The 25,720-nt window shown below is 35.8% G+C and overlaps 1 protein-coding gene across 4 annotated transcripts in view; it reads right to left on the reverse strand.

Annotated features, from left to right (window-relative positions):
* The window catches only part of ERC2 (ELKS/RAB6-interacting/CAST family member 2), a 421,289-nt gene that overhangs the window by 264,752 nt on the left and 130,817 nt on the right, over window positions 1-25,720 (reverse strand). For all 4 annotated transcript variants that reach the window (XM_066195344.1, XM_066195345.1, XM_066195346.1 and 1 more), the window contains exons 8-11: window positions 9,172-9,309; window positions 4,349-4,489; window positions 3,675-3,815; window positions 237-272 (exon numbers count right to left, since the gene is read on the reverse strand). In XM_066195344.1, coding sequence (XP_066051441.1) covers window positions 237-272; window positions 3,675-3,815; window positions 4,349-4,489; window positions 9,172-9,309 — 456 coding nt within the window. The remainder of the gene's footprint in view (window positions 1-236; window positions 273-3,674; window positions 3,816-4,348; window positions 4,490-9,171; window positions 9,310-25,720) is intronic.

Consider the following 25,720-nt stretch of genomic DNA (forward strand, 5'->3'; position numbering starts at 1 on the left):
GAGGACCTAAAGGACGTTTGTTTTCTCAGAGACACAGTATGTACCTATTTAATTCATTTCAGATTCTTAAAATGGCCTTCAAGTCCACAAAGTTCATTTATTTGGATATAATGGATACTGCATAGTGAGCATCAGGAGTGTTCTGCAAAGCTCCACAGAGGAAGAGCACAACACAGTAAAGGAATGGATCCTCATGCTTCCATATGTTACAGCGGGCATTTTAAAAATGAACTTACTGGATTGTACATCTGATTGAACAACTGCTCAGCTTGCTACATTGCAAAGTTGGTAGGGAGTGAAGCACAGACAGGAAAAGAAGGAAAGATCCAGGAAAACAGCATTAGCTCAACAAAACCAATGCATTTGCACAGAAGAACTTGTCATTTAAAAAAAAAAAAAAGAAAGAAAAAAAAAAGTAGAAATTTAAGATTCTAAACATTCCTTGGTGAAAGTGAGAGGCACTGGGGAAACATAAATGTTGAGTTTGGTTTCTAAAAAAGAATAGCTGGAGTAAGAAATTTAAGGTTTGTGTTACTTTCCCTTTCTCAAGTTAAATAACCCATGAAATAAAGAGAGATGTCCACTTTTGATGATACATTAAGTGCTGGTCTCAAGCAATGAATCACGAGAAGTGGTTTTGGCTGAGGCTGCAATTTATCACCAAAGCTTCAAAGACAGTAATAATAAAAGATTAATTAAATAGTATCATTAAATTTATTACTTTCCCTTTGTTTAATACAATACTGAATTTTCTATGCAGAATGACTTTTGAACAGTATAGCCTGGCAAATAGTACTTTAGCAACTACAGATATGTCAGTAAGCAAGTAAATTTAAGATCATGAAAAACAAAAAAAGGAGGAAATTCTAGAGTGGATAATAAAGATTATATATACACACATATATATAAAACACTTCGCTACCTATTAAGTAATTCCTGCTGTTCTTTCAAAAGTAGCGATACAAAGTCAACAAAAATCTGTGGAATTTGGGGGGGGGAAAGCATTGACCATTCTCTGGTATTTAGAATGTTTCTTTTAATTTTGTTATGAATTTCAATCCATAATATTTGTCGCAAAGGGCTCAATAAGCATGTATATAATTTTAAAAATTACTTTTTATACCAAAATATAGCACAGTCACATGAATAATTACTTTGCACAAATAGCCTCTTCATTATTTTAGAAATGTGCCTACTGTGTAAATCATGGGTTTAGGATAAGCATATTTTTTCTTGCCAAAATGCAAGAAATCCAGTACTGAAAAAATATTTGGACCTAATCAGATCCAATAAAATCCATCTTTATTATCAATAAATGAATCTTATTGTCTGCAAAGAACAGAAAGCAGGGAAAGTTGTGGGGGAGAAACTCTAGAAGTTGTTTTGGTGGTTTTTTATTTACAGTTTTAGTTTGGACTTGCCCCTTGTGCACATTGTCCTTTAGACATAGCACTCGCCACCATTAGTACTCACGCAAAGCTAACTCCCAGCAAGCGTGCACAGAGCACTATCTTCATATTTCTTAGTTTAACTTGTTAAAACATATAAATCAACATTGAACTATAATTATTTTACAGCAGCATAACGAAGTACCTCCTCTATGATATTTTTAGAGAGGAGTACTGTGTAAGCTACTTGGAATTTTTTCAAGGAGAAAGCCCCTTGGAGTGGGTTTTGAAAGGGAGATGTAAACTGTGCCAGACCCGTCTGCTCCTGCAGTGGCTGATGCTACAATGTGAGCACACTCCGGGGGCACGTGGGCTCATTTACAACCCTGTCCCTGTCCCCTCCTCCTCTGACCCAGACATGTGCAGGAGAGAACCAGGTTTCCCTTTCACTCTGTTTCCTGAGCAGTGAGAACACGGTGCAGGTATATTTCTGGGGACCAATTACTTTTAACACAGGGTATTTTCAGGTTTGAACATAAAGTATTTCATTAAAGAAAATGTGAATTGAAAATGACTGTGTGGAGCCTACTGTCATTAACAGTCACTGTTTGTGTTCAATTAAGCATGCCCAGAAAGAAGGTTGTAACTACATTTTATTGTGGAAATACCTGGTCTCCTACAAATGGCGGGTGAATTTCCATTGGGGCTTTATGCTGTATTTATGATATAATAAAACTATTATGTTTTCAACCTTCATTCAATAATTGTTTGTATTTATCCACAAGAAACATGCTCCCTGTTTATACAAAAGACATCCCAGCCACTCTCTGACTTTTATAAGTGCTTGTTTTTCCATGACTGTATGATGTGTTTAATGTATAGTCATAAACGATTGACTTAGTATTTCAAGCCCTTCAAGAGGATTTTGATGAGGGTTTTTTAAGTGATCTGTGTTTTCAGGGTTCTTTGAACTATATTTTTTAAATTAAGAAAAAAAGATATTTCAGATTGTAATGAAGTATCTGTTGTAGTGGAGTGCAAAGTAAACAAACATACATTCTAACAAACTGAAGTGAACTAAAATGACTTCCAGAGAAACCTTCTCTTTGGAGATTTTAATTCTGCCATCAATAGCATTTTTAAGCTATAGGACATTTAAATTATTTGTGTTTCCATTTGTATATGTTTATTGAAAAAAGCTTCCCTTCCTTTCAACTAAAGATCTAATGCAGGCACCTGATTGCACATATTCACTCTGAATTAAGAAAGAATACAAGTATAAGGTTTACACTCTGGTATCCTTTATACTTTGCAATACCTTCTTCACAGGTCAGGCTATTGAAACAATGCTTAATCACTGAGCAGGATACTACTCAACCTGGGTAAAAAGAGTGTCAGAATATTATGCTAACAGTGATAACATTCACAGAACAAATATTATTTACCAGAAAATGAAAAACTATACCAATAATTTAAAAAAAAAACCAAAAAACACTTGATGTACACTTAGTCATAAATTGCAGAAGGCAGACGTAATGCCTGACCCCATCAAATACACAATGAGAACAGTGAGAGCAGACATTACTGAACAACACAGAGAAAGGTCAAAGAAACAAAGGTATCAAAACACTTGCAAGTCATTTAAGCAAAATCTAGTTTATTGCAGCAATTTAAGTAAAACCATGTAGTAAAATACAGGGTTTGTACGTTTTCCTTTAAATGCTTGCTTCCACTTCTTGCCGAATAGAAATACTGAATTGCCAGCTGATACAAGCTTTTGATTATTTTGCTTAATTATCACAAATGTGTTCACCAACAAAGCCAAAAATACATCAAAATAAAACCTAGCTAGAGTTTTCATTTTGGATGCTGATTTTTTTTTTTTTTTTGATTGGGAATTCCAGCATTTCTTGGACAAGCCTTTAATTTTTTTCTCATCCTGCAAACATTTAAGTTTACCTCTAGAAGTGGAGTTAATTCACATACATATAAATTGCTGGTTTGATGATTTCTTTCTGCCCTTTTCCCTCCAATGTCCTGCTCTCATCTATTTGTTGAAGCTTCTCAGAATTCTCTCACAGAGGCACTCAGGACAATTTCTGAGGCTCACTAGTGGCTTTGGGAAAAACCTCTTGAGGAAACGCAATATTTGATGCAAGCACCAGCAAACAGCATAGGATGGGTAGATTCTAGATTTACTCCAGAAGAGTAAATAAACTCATCATTTCAAAATGAGGGTATGGGATGCTCATTTTTGTTTTGCTGTTTGTTTAAGATGGAACTTACCTTTTTCAACTGTGCTTCCAACTTACTACACTCTTCTTTCTTTTGTTCTATGGCTATTTCTAAAGACTTAAGTTTGGAGTCTCTTTTCAGCCCTGCTGATGCCAATGAAGATGCATGTTCTTTGAGATCGATTAAACTAGACTGGAAAATGACCAAGAGTAAAATGTTAATTCCTAGTCACCAGGACACTAACTCATCGCCAACTCAGCAATCACTTGGATCCTGTTCCCCCTCCCCCAGAAAGAGTTGACTCAAAGACAAGCATTGATAGCAAAAGACACCATTTTGTGCATACAACTGGAACCACGGGAGCTGGCATGCAGTGAAACACAAACATTCATCATACAGACGAGCTCGTGTCATATCTGGAGATACAAACACACTGGAAACTATTTCTCTAACAAACAAAAACAGGAGCAGCAATGGAATATTTGAGCCTAGTGGAAGCTTAGGTAAAGGACAAAGTAGAGACTATGATGCCCAACTACATAAAAACTGAAGCAATATTTTGTGTACAAACGAGGACTGTGAAGAACACTTAAGAAAACAGCAGTTCTGAAGCTGAACACTGAAGTGGCAGAATTTCAGTACTTGACACGATTCAAGAGTAATCCTAATGCACTTTCTTTCATCATAATGACATAGAAGAGCAGAGTTTTTTAGAAAAGACTGACCTCTTTTTCTGTCAGTTCAGCTTGTAAAGCATTAACTTTCTCCTTCAGGTCCTTGTTTTCTTTTTTATAAGACTCAATTTCTTCAAGTCTTTCTCTGTCATCTCGATCCCTTTGCTCCTTCAGACGCTCTATTATTCTTTCCTAACAAGGGAAAGAATTGCAAAATGGAAAAGTTGAGAATCATTTTAAGAAAAGACAGAATTAAATTTGTTTGCATTATATAGTACTTATTTTAAAAAAAAAACCTCCAGAAGAAGAGGATGACTGAGTTATTGGTATTAAAGTCAATGCAAGATTTCTCTAGATTTCAAAATCATAAGATCAAGGTTTGAAATACTTGGTAAGAGTAACACAGTACAGGAACTTCATTCAAGAGCTATACTGATATGGTTATGTTTAGTTTTGTGATAGATGTGGAAAGATATTCACTTCAGTAATGTATTTCCTGTATTCAAAAGTGATTGATATCTTGACTATAAAGTTCAAAACAAGCCATGAATAGTTTCCTCAGAGACCACAACCAGTTTACTTAGCTTCAATTTTGTTATTACCCTACAGTGCTTGCAATAAGATGTGAAGGTTCCAGATCTAATCAGAAATCAGCCACTTGCTAACTATCAGTAACTTGCAGTTTACATGTATTATATTTTGAGATATCAAAAAAACAGTTTTTCAAGACACAGAAAAAGTACCCTGATACAAATTAAGAAACCCAAAGGAAGATTTTTCTCTATCTAATTAACAGTAACCCTACAGACACTTAAACTCAACCATTTTTAACATACTTTGCTCATTTCCAGTAACTATTTCAAGATTTGCTGAAAATCACCGGTCATTCATTGGGTGATTAATTCAAAGGGTGAAATGGAAAAAAGCAGACACAGTAATATGGTTTTGATCACATTTCATCAATATGTGAATGATGCAAATACCAATCAGAGAGACATACTTAGGGTACTATGAATAATTTTTTTTTTCTTTTTGGTTACAAAACCCAAGACAAATAACCACTGGAATTGCATTTCAGTTGGAAGCAGGCCTTTAAACAGAGTATCAGGAGAACTACTGGTGTTCTTTGGGTGGTGGCAGTCAGGGGGGCAGCAGAAGAAACATCGTTTAAGTCCTGCACCTGGGTCAGGACAATCCCAGGCTCAGCAGAGAACAGACAGAGCAGCCCAGAGGAGGACGACTTGGCTGCGTACAGTGACAAAAGGGTCCACATGACTCAGCCATGAGCACTCACAGCCCAGAAAACCATCTGTGTTCCTGGGCTGCATCCACAGCAGCATGGCCAGCAGGTCGGGGAGGTGACTCTGCTGACACCCACCTAGGGAAGATTTGCATCCAAGGACACACATGTTGGAGAGGGTCCTGAGGAGGGTCAGGAAGATCTAAGGCCTGTAACAACCTGGTCTAATGGAAGGTGTCCCTGCCCACATCAAGGAGGCTGGAACTAGTGATGATCTTGAACATCCTTCCAATCTAAATTTATGACACTAAATAACTTCGGGTTTATTCCTAATAACAAACAATACAAATTCTTAATATCTTCAATATTAATATGGAGATGCCAGCCTCCATAAAGCAGAATACTTTAATAAACATTTAGATTCCACCTAGTTATATTCAGAATTAGTTTTATACAAATTCCTTCCTGAAGATTTATTTACCCAAATGATTTTTTCATCTATAACAAACTAAACATAACACTATTTCATCTTTTCAATGAACAGAATATTTTTTTTCCCAGTCCGTCACAAAAGAAGACTAATTTATCTGTCAGCTGCATAAGGCTAAATGTCAAAAACGTGTTAAAAGGCCCTAATACACCATGTTTTACTTGATTAACAGCTAACTTGCAGAAATCCCAACAATGTGTTCTTGTTTCTGTCTTATTTGCATTGGCCAGCTTTCCTTATGCACTAATCTGGGACCTCACAGGTCTAATCTATTTGCACTTTATCACAGAAGCAGGAACTGAATTGCCCCAGCATATAGCTCCATTATCAGACATACTCCATTGCTTATCTGCTGTATGCTGCTACAGTAGGACCAACTTTATAAATATCAGCTTCATGAAAGCAACCTCTTGAGCCGCTTTGGGCCAGTCCAAGAGCTGAGATATTCTTTGAAAAGTTTCTTGTTATAACATCAAGGCAGCTGATAGCACTTTTGCATAGGCTGATTTTCAAACTTCTTTTTTTCTTTTTTTAATTGCAATATAACCCTTATTATTGTTGTTACAAATTTTCAGTGCTTAGGAGAGGCTCTGAAATTAGGTATAAATAGTTGAATGAATATGTTTTGCGGTCTAGTTCCAAAATGAACTCAATGGCAACTGAAGTTGGTTTCTGATTCCTGACTAGAGGACAAATCACACCAGCAATATCATCAGAAAAATACTAAGATTAAAAGAAGGGAAAATTGACATTTTTTAATTATTTCCACATTGATTTCTCATTAAGTGTTTCCAAGATACTAATCCTAATCACTAAATAGGAAAGAAAATTGAGAGAGAGATACTTGGAAAAATCTATTTTCATAAAGAATAAGACGACACTTTTTCTAAGTCTGAGCCAAAATCTCAATCTGTGTATTTTCAAGAAAAATACAGGAAAACATTTTGAGTTTTGGACTCAAAATGTGACGATCATGTTTTAATTTGTTTTTCTTCTTGTAGAAGCTAAGAAAAGCAATTCAATTAGATTCTGGTAAATTGTGGTTAGCTAAACTGGTATGAATAAATTTTATTTCTATTTTAGAAGAGCTTCCCATGATGCTCTTGAAGAATTTTATTCATTCTTTTTAAATTAAAATTCTAAGAACTACTGAATGGACAAAGAATTAATAAAATGCAAAAACCAGCCTGATCTCAGAGTATAAACAAAAAATTGTATTATTGAAAAGTAGGTCTGATACAATTTCTAGAAAGAAAAACAAAGCATGCAAACAATGCATTTCCACGGAAATGGAAATCAAGTATTCTTAAATGAAAGCATCTTCCTTTCTTGACAGCATTACATATTGAATGGATAAAAGTACTTATATTGATGCACACGTTAAGAAACGACTCACTAAGGGTTCTCATCTTGTTCCATTTGGACAAACCTCTATTCCGTATTTCTACCAGTATTCCCAGTGGAAATATTTAATAACAATTGATAAATCTGTAGGTCTTAAAAATGCTGCTGCAGACGGGAAAAGGGATAAGAAAGTTACTGAGAGCCATTAGGAGGAACTGGGAAGCTGGGCACAGAAAGGAATGAGGCACATGTGTAAACATACACTTTCCAAGTATTTAGCTGCCAGAAGACAGAAGAAAGCCAGGCGTAATTGTCCATTTGGAATTTCTAAAAGATGGCTACTGGCTTCTTTCAATGTGTAAGTACATCCCAGAAATCACACTTGACTTCAAAAAATCTGCCCTTCCAAGTGTAGCCATTAAGGGACTTACAATGGAAAAGAAACTGAGGGTGATTTCCCTGTAAAACAAACAATCAGAATCATACAGAGAGATTTTACCTTGTCAACTTCCTTTTCATTTTGTCTCATACTCTCAGATCAAGCACCCTGTGTTTCAAAAGCTAATCTGAATCCTTACTCTGCAGTGTTGCTTGCCTCCTAATCCAATGCAAGTCTCCAATGTGACAGTCATTCTGCTTCCCAAAGGACTGTTTTTAAACCCCTCAGCTGCCTCTGTGGGCATTTTGGGAAAGTGACTAATCCAGAAAAGATAATTTACAAGGAGAGAAAACAGATTAAAAAGTACTTTCTGACATTTTTTATAAATATGCTGTGAAATTGAACACTGTGTCCAGATTAGCAGTGAAAGATTACAGAAATGTGCAATTTTACTGTATATGTAAATGCTTATCCACATGAATCAATACTAATGACAACTTTTTTCAGTGTCGCTGACCAAGCAAATGCTAGGCAAGCAATTAAACTCACAAGAAATAAAAAATCTGACATTAACATTGTATGTATCAGTGCCAACACCACAGTGGCATTTTCAAGTCATATGCAGTCATAAATACCTTCATAGGATTACACACTGCAGAATGGCACATATTAGTCACACTCACCTGTTCACATTTAAGTAGTATATAATAAGATCTGTGAGCTGCAAAATGTGGATATTTGTACTAATTTTTTGGGCATATAAATTCACTTGCATTACCTCTTATTCAAAGTCAACTGAAAGAAGAAACCTGACCTCACTGAAACTGGTAGGAATGTTGCCACTAATTTAAACAGTCCAGATTTATCCCTTCTAGGTATTTTCAAATTAAAGGCATAGAGTTTGTAAAGGGAAAAAAAGGAATTCTCAATTATTTTTTCTATGAAACAGTTTCCCTTAAAAATGAAGTGCAGGAAGCCAATAGTGCTCACAGCAAGCCAAGGTTACAGTTGGTACAGCCACTTGCTCTTGGCCCCTGCTTAATGGACAAAAGAACAGGATAATCAAGATCAAAAAGACAGAAAAAAGTCCAAAACTCTACCTACTTTAAGTCAGTTGTCCAATGCCTTTCAGTTCTGCCAGGGAATAACCACTCATATCATTGACTAAGGCAAAATCTTCCCATGGCCTGGGCCATTTTCTCCATGAGCACTCTAAGGACATCACTCCTTCCCCTCCAAGTCCTGCATCAGTTCATCCCCTGGCAGACACTCCCAGATCATCCTACCAGAACAGGGCCACCTGCTACCCTGACAAGGCCCATAGCCTTTGGGAGAGCTGTCAGGCCAACTTAGAAGGACATTTTCTGCACACATTTCACCCACAAGAACAGCACCTAAAGCTTTTCATGAGAAAACATTACCTTTTCTGATAGGGCTTCCTCTAAGGTTGCTAGTGCTGTGTCTGTATTACTGGAATCCGTCTGCAGCGACTTCACTCTGTCTTTTAGATTAGTTAGTTGTTTGTCTTTGTCCCTAAGTTGCTCCTGTAGATTCTCAATCTGTAAATAAAAACATCACAATAATCATCAGCCTTGTGATAACAATCCAAGAGGGACTAGGGAGCGGAGTGCATACACATCACACATGATACACATGCCTCAGTATACCGCCAGGTTTGTAACTGCTATATCACCAACAGTTTTAAACTTCAGTTCTCTGTATTTTGTTTTCTTTTGCTGAAGAAGTATAATTTTCTAATAAAATAAAGGAAAAATCTCAAAGTGGTTGGGTATTTTATTATTTAAATATTTTCTGATATTAATCACTCTACTTTAAGGTACTGCATTATCTCAGTAATTCAAAGTATGTCTGGAATTACCCCTTTAGATTATTCTAGTTCAATAAGAAGGACAAAGAAAGGGTGAGGCAAAGCAACTTGAGTGAGCCTTAAAATGAGGAAGAAGAAGAAAGATTATAACCTGCCTATCTAAAAATCTCTTCTTCCATGATTCCCTGCTGTGAAGAAAACTCAGCTGGGCAGAGATCAGAATGTTTATTCATAAAAAAGCCAAACCCACAAACAACCAAAAAAAAAAATCTCAAGGGACACCACTTCCATTCACTTGCTTCACCTCCACAAATATTTAAAGTACATCACTCTATTTTGGAAATTTTAACTTCTTTAAATAAATCTGGTTCCTCATCTAGAAAGTACATGAACAAACTGCTAAAGTACCTGTAAGCGCACTGTCATGATTTATAGTGGTTAAATCAGGAAGAGTAAAATCAGAAAGGTTTTGCACCAAAAGTTGTCCACAGAGCAACGTGGACTTTGGAAGTAAAAGTGAATAAAAGCACTCAGCTGCTGATTGCCATGGCCATCCCCTCCTGTGGCTGTAAGGGATTGCAGAGAGGAAGTGTTATACCAAATGTGCAAAATTTCATGAATTATCTGCTGGAAGAATCCCCCTCCCTCCATCCTGCACTCTCAGTGCCGCTCGTTATTATGCACAAACTGGCACAAAAACAAATTTGTTACTTAAGACTTCACACAAATAAATAGTAACAGAAAATTAACTGGTCTGTTATTTTAGTACGCCACTTTAGATAATATAAGTAAATATGCCAAAATCCATGAAGCATCATTTATTCAAAACTGGTTTCAAGTGCGTTGTCAACGTTAGACAAATTATTACTGTCAACAGATATTCAAATTCTTACTTTCATCAGTGATTTTTCACTTTGGATCACATTCTCCTGCTACTGAAATGAATTCAGTTTCCCTGTTCATTTTATAATGTAATGATTTTGTTTTTCCCATAGCCAATATTTCCATTTAAAGTAACTCAGATTTTAACAGAAGCAGGAGTTTTTACAGTTATTTTAAAGATTTCTTTACAAACCTGAAGTTGATTTCAATGCATGTGCAGCTCTGCAGAAGTCAGCAGTTATGTCAGTAAAAATTTGATTACCATATGCAAGAACGAATCACCATATTCAAATACACTTTAATTTGGGGCACACCTTGGTAAAAACTCTCCTCCTACTATATTATACAAGTGTGGGAGAAAAAATCCTGAAGTTTTGACATCATATATATCTACAATTAACAAGTCATAAAATCCACAGTACAGCTGTGTGCAATGTATAAAGTGTGTTTTTAAAAAAAATAAATTTTAAAAGAATTAAATATAAATTAAAATAAAATTTGAAAATAAATTTGGGGAAGCACAATTCAATTAGAAATTCTATGCAGTATGGCAGACACCAGTCTTGTAGTTTTTTTCTTTTTCCTTTTTTTTTTTTTAAATATACATAGTTTGGTATATCAGATTACTGCTATGAGCCAAAGATTCCACTTGCTGTGTAAACTATAAAATACTAAGGAATATATAGAAAGGTCTTTTTGGGAAGACCTGACATAGAATAGCTTACTCTTGTGAATGACCTCTTGCAATATTTTTCTTCGTGTGTATATTTTATACAGATACAGAAACATGATACACGTGTTAATGAGTTAAGAACTTTTTATTTTATGGCATGTGTATTAGTCACATCTAAAATTACATTAACTGGCATTCCGAGGACTGCACACTATGTTTCTTTCTTTACTTCATCCAAGTATTAATGATTCCAACAACTACCTCATGACACCCTGTGGAATACTTAAGCAATTGCACATTTCAGCTTCACCAAAACAAATTCTCAAGCAAAAGGGAAATAAAACAGGAGAGTGAATATTGATTACATGGTCTTTGAAACAAAGTTAAGATCTGGTCCTTTACTATCATCAGCTTGACCTACCAATTCTAGGCACCCTAAATTAAAGTACTTATTTCCTATGCACAGTGCTTATCTGAATTCCACAGCATTTACACGATTTCCTTCCTCTTAAAACTAATTGAAAATATGAGCCAACCCTTAACCAAGAAAACATGTTCTAAAATTATTCAGCATTTACAAAATTCTTTCCTCAGAGGTAAAAGAGAACAGGCAGCAAATTAAAAACATCCCCATTGAATCACAACTGCTTTAAAATAAGTCGCTCAGTACATACTCTATAGATAAAATAAGAGGAAAGGATCTAATTATTCTTCTATTTGTGCTATATAAACCTGATGGAAATACTTTGATGGGAACAGGACCACACTGGGTACATGAAAGTGGAATCAATACCAGAGAGTATTTGTTGGGATGGGCACAGGATTAGCAAAAACCTACTGATGGAGACAAGACTTTATGACCAGTTAAACACAGAGTCCTCTCAACAAGATTACAGGAGACAAAGAGATTGAGAGGTCTCACATACTAAAATCTTGGAACACAAGATATGATTTAGTTCTTCCGGAGTTTTTTAAATCCAGAAAGAGCAAACCCTCTGGTAACCTCTGTCATTCTCCAACACACATATATATTTGGGTACAAGCATTTACGTAAGAATACAATTCAATCATTGAATAATGACTTTTGGGCATGCCTGACTTCAGTTTACAGCAGGGACTGTTAAGACCTTCTTAATCCTCAAGTACTTATATTTTTTTTTCTGATAGGAAGTTAGTTACTGTGAAGTTTTTGTCAACATCTCTTTCTTACCTCTATAAACTGCTATGTCCCTGTGCCAGGATGAAAAGAAACTGCTCTTTCTGTATTTCAGAAAGTGTGTATATTCCCAGGGCTTAACCCAGACTTTATACCTTCTTTTAAAACAATACCCTTACAGATAAATGTCTTTCCTATGAGGCATCCTGTCAATAAACCTCAAGTGCTAATCTTGTCACCTTTTGGCGACATCTCAGGAATGCTTATTAAATACTCAAGGGATTAAATTAAATCTCACTCGTAGACAGGCTTTAAGATTCTCCAGTAACCCAAGTTCTCAAAAGAAAATTCCTTTCATTGTCAAAATTAAGGTACTGTACTATGGAACTTGCAAGAAAATTATATAATCCAAGAAAACGTTCCATGCTGTAACAATTTGCCTTCATATGCATTAAAGAGAATTTCAGAACCTCTAAGACAGAAATTACCTAAGACTTCTTGGGCCTAGCTAATGAAACCATAAAGCCATATATTTAAACTTAGCTGTAAGTATTTCCCTCTCTGCTCTGTATTTGAGTTTTAAATAACTCAGACAGTAAGCATTTTGTAGCAATGGGGTTTTTACTTCAAAAGTTCATTGTGCTCTATTGTAAATTTCTATAGGCAGAATTCCTCAAGATTTATTTCATATTGAAGCGCAGACCATGTCAATTCCAGTGAAGTAGATCAATAATGTAAGTTTAGTTTGATATAAATTTAAAACTGAAACCTAGGAGAGAAAACACAACTTTTCTTCTGTTGTAGTAAACATTACTTACTAAAAAAAAAAAAATCTTCGTATTTTACGGAAGTAAATCCTACGAAACAATTTTCCAAGTATTGTTACAGTCTACTTTAAACAAGTAATGGCATTACAAGAAAAAGGGATTTGATAAGCAGCATTCATCCAACATGAGCATTATCTATGACTACTTTAAAACTTAGTATTCATTTTCAGACTTTAGCTTCTGCCTTAAAGACATACCTAACAGAAGACAAAAGTAACGTAACTATTAATCAAAACAGGGGGGAAAAAGGCATAGTTCAAACATAAAACTAAATGGCTACTTACACATAATTTATTTCTATTAGTAAGACTCATGGTAAATGTTCTAGCTCATATATGGTCCTTTTCAGAAACATCTCAGGATGTCCCAGAACATGAAACCAGTTTTGGAAGTGACTCAGCAAAATAGATGTCTACAGCTATCCCAACATCTCCTTTTGTTCTGTGTGGATGTGTGCATGCTTAATTTGTAATGAAACAGCCGGAAAAAAATGAAATTACTTTACCCAACCATGACTGTAAAAATATTACTACCTGGGTAGTAATAGTAGACTTAATACAGACATATAGTTTTTTGGACAGCACTACTGATTTATGGCAAGAATTTTTTTAACAAATGGTGTGCAGTTACTAAATATCGTATCAGCCAAAATATTTGAAAATTAACAGGCTTCACAGGAACTATTTGAAGTATCAGCCTACGGAGTGAGAGGGGAAATTTTCCTTAGAGTCACAATACCACCTAAATGCTTGAGCAGAATTTCCAATAATAAAATGAGCCCACTGACGGACAACTTCTGTTTCAACAGTTTGACATAGATTGACTTTGGACTTCAGACTGCCCCAAAAGTGCTTCCTCAACCAGTGCCAGCAACTTCCACTTTGTTTTTCTTCCTTTTAAGTCGGTAGATGGACAAGCATTAACTAGGAATATTTTTTCAAAAGTAAAACATCACATACATCTAGATTCCAAAAATTAAAATAAATGTTAAAAATTTGTCCTATTATATAAAACTCCTTAAAATATTATAAAATAGGGGGTTGCTGCTTTCAGCTGAATATATTCATTAAAGTGTAAGATTTGTACTTATCTTTGGCTCGACTAATGTAACTGGAAAAAAGCTTGTTAATCTTATAATGACATGATAAATACTCTTGGATTCCGTAAGCAGATCCAATATCCACTAAAGTGCTTGATTATGTCTTAAAAGACTAACGCTGCTTCCTGATAGCTGCCTATTGTGCAATATGTTTATGTTCTCAAGTTAAAATATTTCCAAAGTGCCTTCCCATTACTACCTTGCAAATTTGTATTTTCCAAATTGAAGTAATACAGCAGCATTACTTACTTCAGACTACAACAGTACATGGTTCAATAGTACTTTTTACTCTATATTCTTATATTATTTTGCCCCACAAGGCTTTCTTCAACACCAGCGGCTCTACATGGCCCAAAGTGTATGACCAGCTCAATCCTACTGGATTACTAAATCAGAGACAGAAAAGGTATTTTTAAAGCTGTCCATAAATATTTCATAGCCCTTTAGGTTATGTAAAAGAACATCTATCCAACTATGGATACACTGTGTGCCCAAGGAAAAAGCAGTCTACAGTTCAGTTGGTCTGCAAGGTTTCCACAAAAAGTGATTGATCTGTCTGAAGACTTTACCTCAAACTGCCTTCAGGGGGACGGTTCAAAGTGCCACAGTGCAGCTGCAGAGTGACTGTCACAGAGGAGCTGATGGAGCAAGTGCTGCTTCAGACATCAGCCCTCACATCAACCCGATGACAAGGGAACAGAGCAGTGGCATGAGCTGGTAATCACCCCACTGCCACCTTCCCAACCTAATCCCAGCAGGAAGAAAATAATCTTTCAGAATCTAGCTTTACTTGAGAAGCTCAAAAACCAGAAGTACACATAAGATCAGAATAGGAAACCAGAACAAAAAAAGGTGATCAGAGCATTCTTCCTGATGTACACTTGCCCTGTTTCCCCCCAAAGTCACAGCAATTCAACACATTTTCTACTTTTTCAAATGCATATTTTTCCTGTTAGAGTCACACAGCTGATCAGATTAATACCGGGATTTGAAAACTTAATTTTATGCTTGATCATTACTTTTATATCTATATTCTATTTTGTAAACTATTATATTCTAATCACATGATAGTGTCAATTTTATTCAATGCAGAACCATCATCTTTCTTTTTCCTTGGTTTGAAGTTGCTGATTTTTACATGCAATTTATCTCTAAAGAAGTAGCAAGTGCTTTGGGCCAGGAGGATGTAAGTTTGCACAGTGTTTAAGCAAAGTAAGGCTTCAAATTCTAACTGGTGTCTAATTGAACAGTAAAGCTGTAGTAGCAACCAAATACAAAGAAAACACAAAGCAAAATAAAAGCAAGTTTATAGATGCTGATATGTGGAGATGGGAATTTTCACTGAATTAACTGAAGAAAAAAGAACAGGCAAAAGGAAGGGAAAGGTATAAAATGATGAAGTATGAGGAAGCAGTAGTTAACACTGACAGCAGAATCACAAGTGTGCAGTTCTGCCACCTGAACAGCACTTAGAGTTCCTTTTATATTGTATCTTACTAAAAATGTCACATTTCCTTACAACAAATCGCTGTCCTAAGGAGTAAGCAATTCAGGAACTGAGGAATACTTTAAGATCTAGAAGACATTCTTGCTATAAACAGTTTAGTCCATGATCACTCCGACTATCCATCCATTTGAAAGTCTACCCAACACATCCACCACAGTATAGTCATAATGCTACAAATACCAAAAAATTATATTAATGAAGACATAAAATTTACATTGGTATCAAGCTTCTGAACAGCTGTTACACAGTAATTAAACTTTCCCAGAGTATGCCAAGGACAGCAAGTAAGTCTGTGGTAGAATCCAAAGATCTACTCACATAATGTGCAGGGATTTCCCATGCCATTATTTGTTCCGTATGATTCAGTTTGTTAAATGCATCAGCTGAGGATTAGAGAAATCTCAAGGAAAACAGCACAGTGCAGAAGCACAAAGCATTATTACAGTATATTAAAAAATCCAATAGGATTTGAAGTTCACCTAAATAGAAAATACATATACCAAATAATTTTGAAGAGAGGAAAATATATATATGAAGAAGGAAAAGAACCGATGAACTGTTGATCAGAAGGGAAAAATGTATGTCATTTACTGGGATACGCAGTAATATTCTCTGGTCAGTTTCTGTTATTTGTGACTTTAAAAAAACTGTCTTTATTCCATGATTGGAAACATCAGTCTGCTGTCACATGTACACCTAGAAACTGAGAGTATCCCATTGCATCAATAAATAGAAGCAAATGCAACTAAAATTGGAGATCAAAAGTGATAAGTATCTTTTCTTCTTCCTCTTCCAAAACAAGCATATATGTTTGTTTTATTGTGCAGTCACTGAAGGAAATAGTTCATCCATTTTTACTTACTGTAAGATTCTAGATCCTTCCATAATACAGGATTCAAAGGCATAGGTACAGGAAGGATTCAGAGGAATCAGCAAGCATTAAGAAAGAAGAGGTGTGTGGTGAGTTTTCATACAGAGAGCAGAAGAAAACTCTCCCAGGGCTGCTTAGGGAAGAGCTCTGCCCTCAAGTCAACTGATACTTTTACAGGACTATAAAAGCAGGTCAGTGGGCAAATGAGCCAAGAAAGGAGAAGGCTGTCACACAGAAAGGAGCTCCTGGACTGAAAGCTTGGCTTCTGCTGCCAGACTCCAGCTGAGAAAGAGCTGGAACTTAATGCTAAAATTAACCTTCACCAGGAAGCTAGCCAAAAGAAGCCTGGGCTGATAATATCCACTTGTGTATCTGGAAATACTCAGTCTCTGTCTCCTTCTCCTCAGGGGCCAATAAATTCTTCGAACAAAACAGCTTGACTCTTGGACTCTTCTAAGCAGGACTCACAATCTTGTGAGACATCCATTGAAAAACTTTTGCTCTCATTATATGTATTTACTGTGATGTAATTCAGAATGCAATAGGTATTTTCCAGATAGTAAATACAGAAATACAAAATAGACTAACACATAATTCCATTTATGACAAGAGGAGGCGGGCATTCATTGTTAACAAGCTAATGCTTCTTATAATGTCTGTCTGTATATATGAGGGCCAGATTTTCAAGCTGGGTTGGTTGGGTATCTACATCTCATAATATTTTGAGTTACAGGCTGATTACTGAAAATTTTTTTGAATTCTAGCCCAATTTGCACATTGAGAGCACCTGAACTACTTGTCAAAGTTAACCATGAAAAATCATACCTTTCTGCTCAATAATACCTTGCTGGTGCTTGAAAACATCTGGTGATATTTTACTCATGGCCAGTTTTGTATTATTTGGTGTATATGCCTATAAAATAGGCTATGTTGGCTTACACAAAAATTTTTAAAGAAGACTTTCCACAAAAAACTATTACACCATGTCATATGCCAGTGAGAGAAGTACATCTACTTTAATATACTATAACATCAGTTCACATGGAGGAAAAAGCTGCTTTGGCATTCTTATCCTTGTAATACAGGTCATTGAAGTTGAATGTGATTTTTACTGTGTATCTTGTCATTCCTACTATGTCTGTATCAATTGGAAAGACTTGGGGGCCTCTGTCCAGATTGAAAGGTTACAGCGCATCTCATAAAAAAGTTAACAGATGGTGAGAAGAGAGAGGCGGCTGACAAGTTGTACAGACAAGTGTTGGGCAACAGGGAAGACTGGAAAGGGAAGCTACAAAAGAAATAGAGTAAGACTACGCACCTCAAGAGGCTGCAGAAAGAGAGTAGGAGCCAGTTTGACAGTAGCTTGGGAAGTTTTCCAGAGCAATGAACATAGAGAAATCAAAAGGCTGGACAAGAACAGGGAGTAACAAAAGGTGTATGGTGTGTGCTGTGCCTTAAAATACAGAGATATATAAAGAGAAATATAGGTATAGAAAAGGACAAACAACATAAGCTGTGAAATAGATGACCAGTCTGTTCTGAAAGCAGATTTAGTTTCGATAGCCAAAGTAATACAAGAGAAACACTAAAAGGCACATTACTTTGCTTTTAATTTATTTCACTTTACAACAAGTTATTAAAATAAAAATAGTCATTAAAGAGCAATATAGTTATTTTATATCCTTTGGAAAATTATCAAGATAGGAAAACAGAGACACATCCAGAAAAAAAAAAAAAAAGATTTCCACAACAGAAAAGAGCCATAACCTTGAGTTCTGAATAAGAGGCAGAAACTTAACAAACCGCTTCATTTCAAAGCGAAAAGGTTGAGCAGGTTGTGATGTGGAAAGGCTCGAAGCCTGACTTAATCCCTAGAGAAAAAGCGATGTTTTCATTCACTGTAAGAATCTCCTTCAAATCCTGCTTGTGGGCAGTGGAACATACTATAATACCCTAAGATCCTTTCCAGAACTGCCTATGTTACCCAGCAATAAAAAAACCTATGATAATTGAATTTCCTTTCCCATTTGAAGGCTATCCGATCACTTAATAGATGACCTTGTCAATCTGATTTCATGCTACTCATTTTCTAAGATTTACACTGTCCAAAATAATTTATCCTCATTTGTGATATTTATACCTTCAGAATGTTAAAATAAAAAACTAAGCTCTACTGACTTTAGACAGATACCCAAACCCGACAGGTTTCTAACCATTCTTCTTGTCTGACACTTTCACATTTCCATCCTTCTTCTGACCACAAGATGTCTGAAATCACACATGGTTTTTCAGGTGGGATGACACAAAAGTCATTTAGAGAGCAGTTATCATCTTTTGCTCCACTACCCATTATTTCTGCAGACAGAATATTGGCAATTTTCTCCACCACATCCCATTCGAAATACTTTTCAAAACTATTAATCATTGCCTTCAGCCTCCTGGCATTAACACTCCAAATTTCTTTTTGGGCTAGTCATTATCTCCTTTTCTTCATCTGCATTCAAAGATACTTGGGGTTTTGAGTGTGTTTTTCCCTAACTGAAACACTGAAGAATATTTTCTAAATGAAAGTGCTGAATAAAGTTAGATCTGACATAAAAGTCTGCCTTCTCACTCCAAATAAGCCCCCGTAATCTTAACTGCAGTTGTTTTTATTCTTTTTGATCACTCTTCAACCAACTTCAATAACTTTTTTTATTACCTAAAGTATTTTTTTCACTTGTATTCTTGCTCTCTTGGATTAATTTTTTTATATTCAATCCAGAATTATGATGATAATAAAATATTTTAAATCAGGAAAGTCACTGCTCCACTGAAACACCATATACTTGATATAAGCAATACAGTTAAGGAATTGACACCAAATTTAAATTCTATCATAACTTGCAGTATCCCAGTTTTTCTTGCCTATTTTTCATATTTTAGTTGATGCACATGTGCACTGTAATACTTTCAAAATATCTGTTTTATTTTTACCAACACCACTTTATATTTCTATTGATGGCTTAAGGTTACTCTTTAAACCACCAGCCTGAGTGAAAGAAAAGAATACCTTTATTTCCTTTTCTGGAAAGTTTAAAGAGAGATTTAATGTGCTTTGTAAGGTTTGAATTTGAAACTCAATACATTTCCCATTTAAAAAACTCCTGTAGTTCTGATTCCAATGCAAAGCTATAAAAGATACAAGAGTCTAGACAAAAGCAAAATAACTGCACATTCAAACATCATCACACTGTTCCAAAGGACAGTGTAACTCAAATCATACACAATTCCAAAAATAGCAAATGCCTAATTGCAACATGCTACAACTAATTTCGTCAGAGGACCTGGCCATAAATTACATTATAACCATAATTTGATATCTCCTTATATGAACAGTTTCACAACATCCTTTAACACAAAACTGTGTGACAATATTAAACATATTTGGTACAAAGAATTCAAAAGTGCAGACAGATAATTCACTCAACAGATAATGTTAGTTTTACTTGATTGTTTCAAAACACAAAGAAATCCCAGTGGACTTTCGTTAATTGAGGAAGTTTCAGATAAATGTACTGTTCCTGATATAAAACTATAAATAAATTGCATAGAACTTGTAAATCACAGACATTTCACACCTGAAGGAAAAATATTGCAGGTATGGTGCTTTAAAGCTGCTCAATTCTATTTAGTCCTTAATTACATATCTCTTTCCACACTTGTAAAAATTTTCTTGATATTTCCTATATTCTCTTATTTTCCAGTTTTCTTATAAAATATTGTGCTTAATAACAAAATACATCATCAACAGAAGAAAAAAAATTAAACTTTACACTACTTTATTTTCAAATTAAGGCATACAGGGGCAGAAAGGTTGAAAATGGGGGAGGAATGACCTAAAAGTTGAAATTATTTTAAATGAGAAAAAATTTTTTTAAAATTTGCAATAGCAAAAAATTTTACATTGAAAGTAAAAATAACAGCCCTGTCCCCTCAGTATTATAAATAATGGATATAGGAATTCGATACAGCTGTATTGATTTCTACTATAAGAACATCCTGGGCCCAGAAATTGCATTTAAAACATTGCAATGGAGAATCCTGTTTCACATGGTATCATTTTATATGAGCTTCCAGAAGTACCAGTGGTAAAAAGTAGGAAAAAAACCTCAGAGCAGCAAAGCTGAAATGGTTAGGCAGTAATTAATCAGAAATAAGACTATTCTTCTGATCAGAAAGTTTCCCTTTAGCTCCTTGGTTACAGAAACCATCTATATTCATATATAAGGGACGGTGGAACACATTTACATGAAAGAAAAGCTTTTGCAGAAGGATAACAGATCCCTGCCCCCTTATTTAGAGATGTCTTTTCTAAATCATTCCAAATTAACATATGGTCAATGTACACAGGTTTAGACCCATTAAGAGTTGAAGTGTTCAAAATGTTCATCAGAGAACTCAGATTCTTGTTACTGTGAGATGTAATTTAATATTTTCACTATAGCTGCACCAAAGACAATGCACATATTGAATTTCACCATTAGTAGCTGCAGGCCAGACACAGTCTTACTACATATAAACTATCAAAGCACCACTAAACTTAAACTGAAATGTTAAACGCAGCAACTTGGATGTCTTTAATCAACATCTGCTGAACAGTTCATTCTCTATAGCAGCAAAGGTAAGACAGCAATGCTTTTATGGAAATGTCTGAATAGAAAGTAATCTGTAATCGGATATGGTTTTGTGTTTAAGATGGTTTGCTTTCGGTATGAAAAATATCCTTTAAAAAAAATTACTGAATTTCCTTTATCTTGTATCTCTTCAAAACCAGCAGGTTAGTATGTGAAACTTAGCCTTAACTCTAATACCATCAACTACACAAAAAATAAAGGAAAATTTTTATAAAGTACACCAATGACTTTTATCTCTGAATCAGTTTTTCATTAGGACTTTGATGCCTACAATTTGTTAATCAATTTAGCCATCCTTATCCATCTGGCTTTCTTCAGTTTTTTTATTTATTGTAAAAGCTTTGATAAAAGGACCTAAGAAGAACACTCATTGTCCCTTTGGCAATTACAGGAAAATCCTGAAGATGCATTTGACATGCTGCTGCAGTGTCAGTGACACTGACATACTCATAATATACCAAAATATGTCATTTTTTTTCTGATTCATGTTTCTTTGCTGGATAATGTGAAGTTTCAGCAACTGTCAGATGCAGTCCTCTCCCACTGAGCTTCATGTTCACTCCCTGTGTCCCACTGCATGGTAGGGTTGACAGAGACTGGATAAAACCCTCGCAAGAGTGGTGAATTAGGATCTTGAAGTTAAGAACACGTGGAAGTCCTTTAGAGATGATGTCTCTATCAGTGTATTACAGGCTGTAGCGATATATTACACAGATTGACTATCTCTGTGCTTCGGCAAGCATTGGAATTACTACCGATAAATTTTTGTCAGGCTTTCTCTTCAAGAACATGCACTTAATTTTAACTGTAAAATTCTCCAAAAAACTTGAGTATCGCTTAACAATGAAGTTACAAAAGTCCAACAACAATTCTATTTTCAGTGTCTCCCATTCAGATGGTAGATATACCTGACAGTTTGGATTGAATGATGACAAGTTCAATGCTACAGAACAGTCAGAGACAGAAAAGAGCTACCTGTCCCATGGGTGTATCTCCTTCCCCCTCCCCAAAGGAGGGTATTTATAAGGACTCATGGAAGGCACTGCAATCCAAAAATTTCAAGACAGAGGATGAATTATGATACATTTCATAAATTGACAGTTAACATGTGCAAACAGTGAGAACTGATGAACGCAAAATGTCATGCAAGAAATTACTGCAATTCTAATTACAGTAATTCTAACACAAGACAAGGTCCCAAGGACAGTTTATAGGGGTGACATCTTTTGCAACTAAATTAGCAAACTCTTGGGTTTTATTACTATATTCTAATTCTATACTTTGAAGTTCTTCCCATTTGATCAGCTGTTTACTATCCTCCCATCATTCAAAGAACTTCAAAAGTCATGGATTAAATAAACATTCAAATCAAACTATTTCTGGTTCCCATAACAGCCACAACAAAATCTCAGACTTAACCATGAATGAAGATTCTGGGATAGGACACCACAGGTACTTCACTAAAATTTAAATTATGCTTTAATGCCCCCCCCAGTCCTGTCTGTCAACAAGCTTTAAGATGAAGACTTGACAGATTCCTGTGGACCTTTGGCACCTTCTCCCTCAAGATGAGCAGAAGGCTCTACAGCAGCGTGCAGAGGTTCCCATGGTGTACAGTCACTTTGGCATGGGGTTAAGCACAGAGCAATAAAGAACTCTGTGCTTTTCTGGGGACATTAGTGCAGATTTCTGCTGTCAAATTAAGGCATCTCTTAGGCAATAAATATAGTGGGCCTGATTTTTCTCCCTGATAAGTAAGGGGGGTTGCTGGCATAATCACCTTTAGCAAATTTACCACAGATTTACTCTTAAGTGAATGGTAAATAAGCCAAATATTTCTTTCATATATGAAAGGTTACACAATGTTATGCCATTTTTCTTTTTTACTTTCCAAGAATTGCTTTACTCCCTTCTCTTTGTTTCACTTTGATCTTAGCACTGTGCCTGGCTGGGCGTTAAAAATTAAAATCAGGTGTGTTAGAAGGAAGTGAATTAGATTCAGATTCCTTCCAAATTTGGCCTTACTCTACTCATATTCAAACATACCACTGCTGATTCCCCCACCAAGAAATACATACTACTTGGCAACAAGAACATTATCAAAGCAATCTGACCAAATTGGCACCACTACCTCTGGCCACATCTGGTAACAATACTATGAAGGGAGAAGTATGAAGATAACGATTCTCATTTATTGTTACCATTAAACTTATCTGCATGCATACTCCTGAGTCTTTGAACTTCATGTTTTCATGAAGCCAATAACAGCTCCACTCAAAGGTGAAGGGTGATGCTTTTCCAAATGTGATTAAATACCCAATTTACTGAGGTATTAGAGTCTCTAGACCCAGAGTGCTCAGACAGGGGGACAGCAATAGAATACCACCAGGAAAGCACAACTGCCAACATCAAGGAGCTCTAGCAATGTATAAATTAGGGTGGTTGAGTCTGTGCCAACAGAAGAGTAGGGTTTTAATATACTACAAATTGCTAAAACCCGACTGCTAATGCATAACTCTACTTTTTTATATTCAGTAGGAAAGGTTTCTTTTTCATTTCCAGATATAGCCAACTTGGATATACATTAGGTAAAGCTGCAGATCAAGTTTAACTGCCTATCTTAGCAAGTAGGTGTACAAGGGCAGTGGGATGTATTTCAGGATTAGGCAAGGATGGTTTATCCTGATTAATAAGATATTCAGTCACTGTATTGCTGAATATTTCACACATCAGACTGAAAAAATTAATCTCTCAGATGAAACCATACATAAAATGTATCACTTCTGAATCACTTCAGATTTAAAACTGGGTTCTCACAGAGGTTACTGCATTTAACTAACAAGCTGATTAATTTATTTTCCTAAGGAACATATCGTAAAATTATGATTTGAGATCTGCCTATCCTTGTGAATCCCCCTCATCAATGTCTGTGTCAGTCACTGAAGATGAGAAGCCACCCAACCTCCTACCTCCCTGCCATAAATCAAACACCTGGAGCATGGACCCGGAAAGAGTTTCCAAGAAAAACATCAGCATGTAATAAGACCTACAAGCCTTTTGGGCTTGTGCAATACTTTGTTGCATGCGCTGCTTCTCGGGGGATCTGATTTTGTGTCATTTCAATGAGTTGTCAAGGATTCAGTGCTAAACTGCTGGCAGGTACAAAAACAGCTGAATCTGTCATGTTGAGACAGTGGGGAAATAGCCAGGCTGCCACTCAAAGATGCAGTTCCAAGAGCAGGGACTCACATGAATACACCCACAGACAGCAGCTAAAAATTCTGAGTCATGACAGCAGGATACCTCTCTATGTAAAATTATTCTATTACATTTATAAAACTCTCCCTTATAATTTTTAATTCTAATCAGTAGACTTCTATTACATTTTTTGGAAAGAAATTTTACTTCTTCCAAGAAAAATATTTTTCTCCTAAATAATTCTGATTTTTCCTGATTGTTTTTCAGATATATAGGTAGCCATCAATTTCCCTAAATAATTCTTTTATGGTCTACTGAACCTCCAAAATATGACAACTTCTACTTCCCTTTTGCCCAGTTACACTATACATAACTGAGCTCTTTCAAGCTTCAAAAAGAATTTCCCCCAACTCTATTAAAAAGAAAATATTACTCTTCACACAGCTTAAAATTCCCAGCATGTGAGTTGGCTGTTTTCTCAGCATGAATAAAACTTAATATCTTATTTAAAGATAACTTTGTTAATTAGTATTGACATTTCAGACCTGAAGGGCAGCTTCCTTCCTCCCCAGAAGCACTGGTGTCACACCAGTACTGTGAAACTCTTATGTAAGTGCCTCATTAAGGTCAGTCCCTGAGCTCTGCTCATTTTGCCAATGACAACGGTGTCTAGGAGCACTTGTGTATGCTGTGAACAACCTGAGGGTTCAACGATCCCATTCTCTTCAGCATGTGAGGAATCCTCTCACAACCAGCTAGCATAACTTGATCTACAATAACCTATTGTAGTGTAGACAACTGCAGTCAATATTTCTTCTTACTTGAGAGTCCACGATTTACAATACAACTGATATTCAAGAATTACCATGTTTGCAGAACTGGCATCACACAAAAGTTTTTAAATTATGAAACTCTATTTGAGGACTTCAGTGATTTTCTCTTACTTAAGTGCTTATTTTCAAATAGGCCAGTAAGCAGAAGTGTGCAATCCATCTGTTCTCCTTTTGGAGGGCAGGCTTGAAAAAGAGCGGCAGTAGCAAGCAGGTCATGGAGAATAGAGCAGGGGAGAACAACATAATTCTGGACTTCTATCCTAAGTGAGTCCCAAATTCATTGGAAAGTACAATCCATTCAAGCAAAGGCTGGAAAGGTTTATAATGATCCTGAATTTCAATGTGCAAGGATTTACCTAGACTCAAACTATGATTTTAGACTGAATGAACATTCAGGTTGGCTTCACTAAGTGAATGTAT

The sequence above is a fragment of the Chamaea fasciata genome, unplaced genomic scaffold (assembly GCF_029207755.1).
Source record: "Chamaea fasciata isolate MVZ Bird 193981 ecotype frontalis unplaced genomic scaffold, bChaFas1.0.hap1 SCAF_13, whole genome shotgun sequence".
NCBI classification, from domain to species: domain Eukaryota; kingdom Metazoa; phylum Chordata; class Aves; order Passeriformes; family Sylviidae; genus Chamaea; species Chamaea fasciata.